This window comes from Eutrema salsugineum, unplaced genomic scaffold (assembly GCF_000478725.1).
Source record: "Eutrema salsugineum unplaced genomic scaffold, Eutsalg1_0 scaffold_16, whole genome shotgun sequence".
Taxonomy (NCBI): domain Eukaryota; kingdom Viridiplantae; phylum Streptophyta; class Magnoliopsida; order Brassicales; family Brassicaceae; genus Eutrema; species Eutrema salsugineum.
In genome coordinates, this window is record NW_006256858.1 from 4,129,277 (window position 1) to 4,133,378 (window position 4,102).

Sequence of the window (4,102 nt, forward strand, 5' to 3'; positions counted from 1 at the left end):
CATTCGCGCGTCACTCTTGTATGGAGCTAAAATTATTATTTCTTCTGATGACATCATTGGTAACTCTCTCCTCGTCAAGTTCTATATCGGGTACGTTTCTTATGTTTCTTCTTCCCCTCAAATTTGTTACTTTTGTACTCTGAATTTCTAATTCGGATTATAATTTGGATTTTTAGAAATGGTGATATTATTATATATCGGTTTGCTTTATGTAGATAGTGTGTTGGAATCTCAAACATCAGTTACTGAAAGGAGCGTACTTCATACCAAAAAAAGTAAGTATGTTAGATAAAGTCAATTGATAAACCAAATACTATATTTGGTTATTTGCTTATGTTTTTACTTTATGTACGCCAATGTGTGAACCATGTACATGTATTTGTGATGTTTCTATACCACATACAATAAAAATTCTATAAATTTATACTTGATAAATTAATTATTACTATAAATAAAATCTGATTTAAACATATCAGTGAAATAATATACTAAAATATGAGTTTAATGATGTTTTTATTTATTTTAAATAAAAATCTTCTCAAACTCATTTTTAATTTTAGAATTTTTTTTATAGATTATAATCTTTAAAAATCTCTTTTAAAATTAATAAGAAATAAGCAATATTTTTTGAAATCTATAAATTAATAACTCTATAAATTAATAAAATTTTAAAATTTTAAAATTCTAACATTATTTTTTTATAGAGTTTTTACTGTACATTCATAACAAAACTAACTGAAAAACCAAAGCTTTGAGTTATTAACAAATAAATACAAAATGAACTAAATAATTTAGTTCCTTTTTGATTTCAAGAACTATAACAAATATTTTGTGATTTCAAGAACTATTATTTTTGATCGTTTTACAAAAGGATTTTAAGGTAAAATTCAAATTATATGTTCTATTTATTGAAGTCATTTGTTTGGTCTTGTATAGCTTGGCTTGTATAGTATATCAAGTGTGACACTGCAATCTTTTGTTCCTTGTTATTGTTTGGTTGACAACAGAATGTGAGGTGAACTTCGAATATATGAACTACACAGCCATGACAAAACGGTGCAAAGGTCCGGCGTTTCCAGCGAAAGAATGTTGCTTGGCGTTTAAAGAGTTTGCATGTCCGTACGCGAATCAAATCAATGATATGAATAGTGACTGTGCAAAGACAATGTTCAGTTACATGAACATTTATGGAAACTATCCTACTGGGCTTTTTGCTAACGAGTGCAAAGTGCAAAGAAACGAAAGATGGACTTGTTTGCCCTCCTCCACCTCTTAGTTCACTAAGCCTAAACGCCTCAACCGCTGATTCGACTGCTCCTAGGCTCATCACACTTTTGATCTCTGCTACGACCACTGTTTTGGCATTTCTAGCGTTGGCTTGATGCAACACTCCCATAAAGTAATATTTTGTTTTCCCTTAATAATTAGTTAAGTACTTGTAAAATGTAGCAATTCAAGAAAAGAAAAGAAGAAGCGAGACTTGTTTTTGCTTTATTCTATCACCAGAGGCAAAACTTATAGCTGAAATGTTAACAAGAAATGCGAAAAGCCAAAAAAGCAAAAACTCAGTTTGCAAAAAAAAAAACCAAAAAAAAGATAACGTGGGTACAACAATATCTGTGTCTTCAACTGACTGTTCAAGTTATCAACGGATCTTGAATATATCATATATTCAATCTCGGACTCAATCCCTTGCCAAAAGACATCTTCGACTACCGCCTCTATTCCTCGATGAATGTTTCCTGTTTCGCCCCGTGAGTGTATGATTTGGTTGGTAGTAGAATCAAGCTCACTAATGTGTGGTTCTTTAACCTCAATCATGGATCGTGTTTCTTCTAACTTGATCTCAAGAAGTTGTACATTGTGTTGACTTAAGCTTGAAGTTAACTTGGTGAGCAAGTTAGATATTTTCTATTAGGATTAGTGATGGGTTTGCAGGCCTAGGGTTGTTTTTTAACAAGCCCGTTGGTCCTCCAAAAGTTTTAAATTTATAAAACCCTAGTGTCTGCAAGTGCACAGATGTACGTTGTAGAACTTAGGGTGTCGATCCACAGGGATGATGTCTAATCTGCGAGAAACAACAAACTGGAAAGTAAGTAAACTCATAAACCAATAAAAGTTTTAGGGGTTTTTGGTTAAGATCCTAAACTAAACATAATCTAATATTCACAAGAAATGCAATGCATGATGAATAGTTAAAAGAACATCTAAAGCATATCGACTCAAACTAAAGACTCTTAAACTCATAGGTGGCGATTTAGACTTCTCCGGTTTACTCTAATCGATGTATGATGACATTTCCAATTAGCTTCCGAGCGATTTATCTTCATCTGTTTCTGGGAATCTGCATTGAACTAGAATAGACATATGTATGATTAACCAACTGTCGTCACCTTAATCAACTAATCTCTTAGATTTAGCAATTAACTCTCTCTCATGCTAAACTTAAGATCATGCATTGGACATTGAATTTGGCTGCTCACATCTTCTCTATAGGTAGCTTTCGACTCCTATAACGACTATGTTCTTCTGAAGCTAGGTATGGATGATCTGATACAACACTCTCGTGGCTCTGATCGATCCTAGGCTCAGAGAATAGGTCTTGAATCTACTTTCATGCTTTACGACAACTTAGAAGATATGAGATCCAGAATATGGCTAAGAACAATAGAAATCCTAATCGATATATATATGCTTGTCGATATCTTCAAGCAACTTGACTCTCTAGGATTAATCTACATGATGCAATGAATGATGAAAGACATAAAAGAATGCAAAAGAATGAAACAGAAAAGTTAATAAAATAAAAAGGAGGAAGAACAATGGATCTGGGGAAAAATCCCCATCTCCATCTCCTAACCCTAGAAAAACAAAGTTTAGTGGCTCAAAATCTCATTACAGGAGCACACACCCGTTTAGGGCTGCTAAACAATATATTTATAGGTCCTAAGGTCTTCCAGGTCTCATTTAGGGCTTTGATGTTGGGCCTTGTGGCTTGTCCTAAGGTCCACCGGGGGTGAGAGTCTTCCAGCACAGGTAAAACATGTGTTTCCCGCGGGTGAGAGTCTTCCGGGACTGGTGGACTGGGTCAACTTGTTCTCCATGTATCTTTTGATTGCACCGTTGGATCTTTGTGATGTAAAATGCTATAAAAAGCTGGTTGTCTTCTCTTTATTTTCTCCAAATTTGAGCTGGATCAGACGGTGAGAAAGTCTTCATTTGAGGCTGAAATTCTGACGGTCTGACTCTGAGCTAAAAATGTGGATTTCTTCCATTTTGCCATCATATTTCCTAAGTTTCCTGAAAAAAGCCTTGAAACTACAAATACATGGAAATCGTAATAAAAGTTTCTAAAACTAATTAAAACCTTTGAAAAATAATTTGAAATCAATAGTGAAAAGTGGTCAAAATCAGGTGTTATCAACTCCCCCAGACTTAAGACTTTGTTTGTCCTCAAACAAAACAAGATCTAATCTGGAAAAATATCATTCAACAAAAATGAGAGGGAACTCAAAAATATCAGCAACCATACTTCTAGACCTTAATTATGGACAATGCATCAATCAGATCAAGTCTAGAAAATTCTCACCAAAATACAAACATAACTAGTCCGTTAATCCGTCATGCGAAAGTCCACACACTTAGAACTAACTTCCAGTCAACTAGCTCTTAACATTCACTAAAGGTTTCAGTGGTTCTCATAAAAAGGATATTAAACAAGGCATTCAAGGTTATGTATCAAAAGGCTTTTTAATGGTAAGGCTGATGTGTTTAGGGTTACCTTTTTCTGGAGAAACATGACATTATGCAAAACAGCAAGAGAAGATGGAACTGTAAATGCCCCCACAGTTTCAGTCACATTCTTCTTGCTTCAAGATTTCTGATCTCCTTTCTTCAGATTCTCCTTATAGTTCCCTTAGACTTAGATTTTTGTCCAGGTTGTGAATCCATAACTCCTTAAGTGAATACTTATTGCCTTGGCTCAAGTAATTTCGGCTTCTAAGGCTCTTTTAGGCTTTTAGTTTCCTTTCCTTTCTTTCTTTTTTTCTTTTTTCGTTTTTTTTTTTAAAGGGGAAACTGCCTTTTGACTTGGAGTCTTAGT

At 34.1% G+C, this 4,102-nt stretch overlaps 1 protein-coding gene across 1 annotated transcript; it reads left to right on the top strand.

Moving 5' to 3' along the window:
- The first annotated feature begins 20 nt into the window (after positions 1 to 20).
- LOC18020956 (GPI-anchored protein LORELEI) lies at positions 21 to 1,442 on the top strand. Its single transcript, XM_024157966.1, is given in 4 exon segments — positions 21 to 90; positions 216 to 275; positions 1,008 to 1,222; positions 1,224 to 1,442. Coding segments are annotated over 4 exon segments (504 nt in total). The 3' UTR covers positions 1,383 to 1,442.
- The last annotated feature ends 2,660 nt before the right edge of the window (positions 1,443 to 4,102 follow it).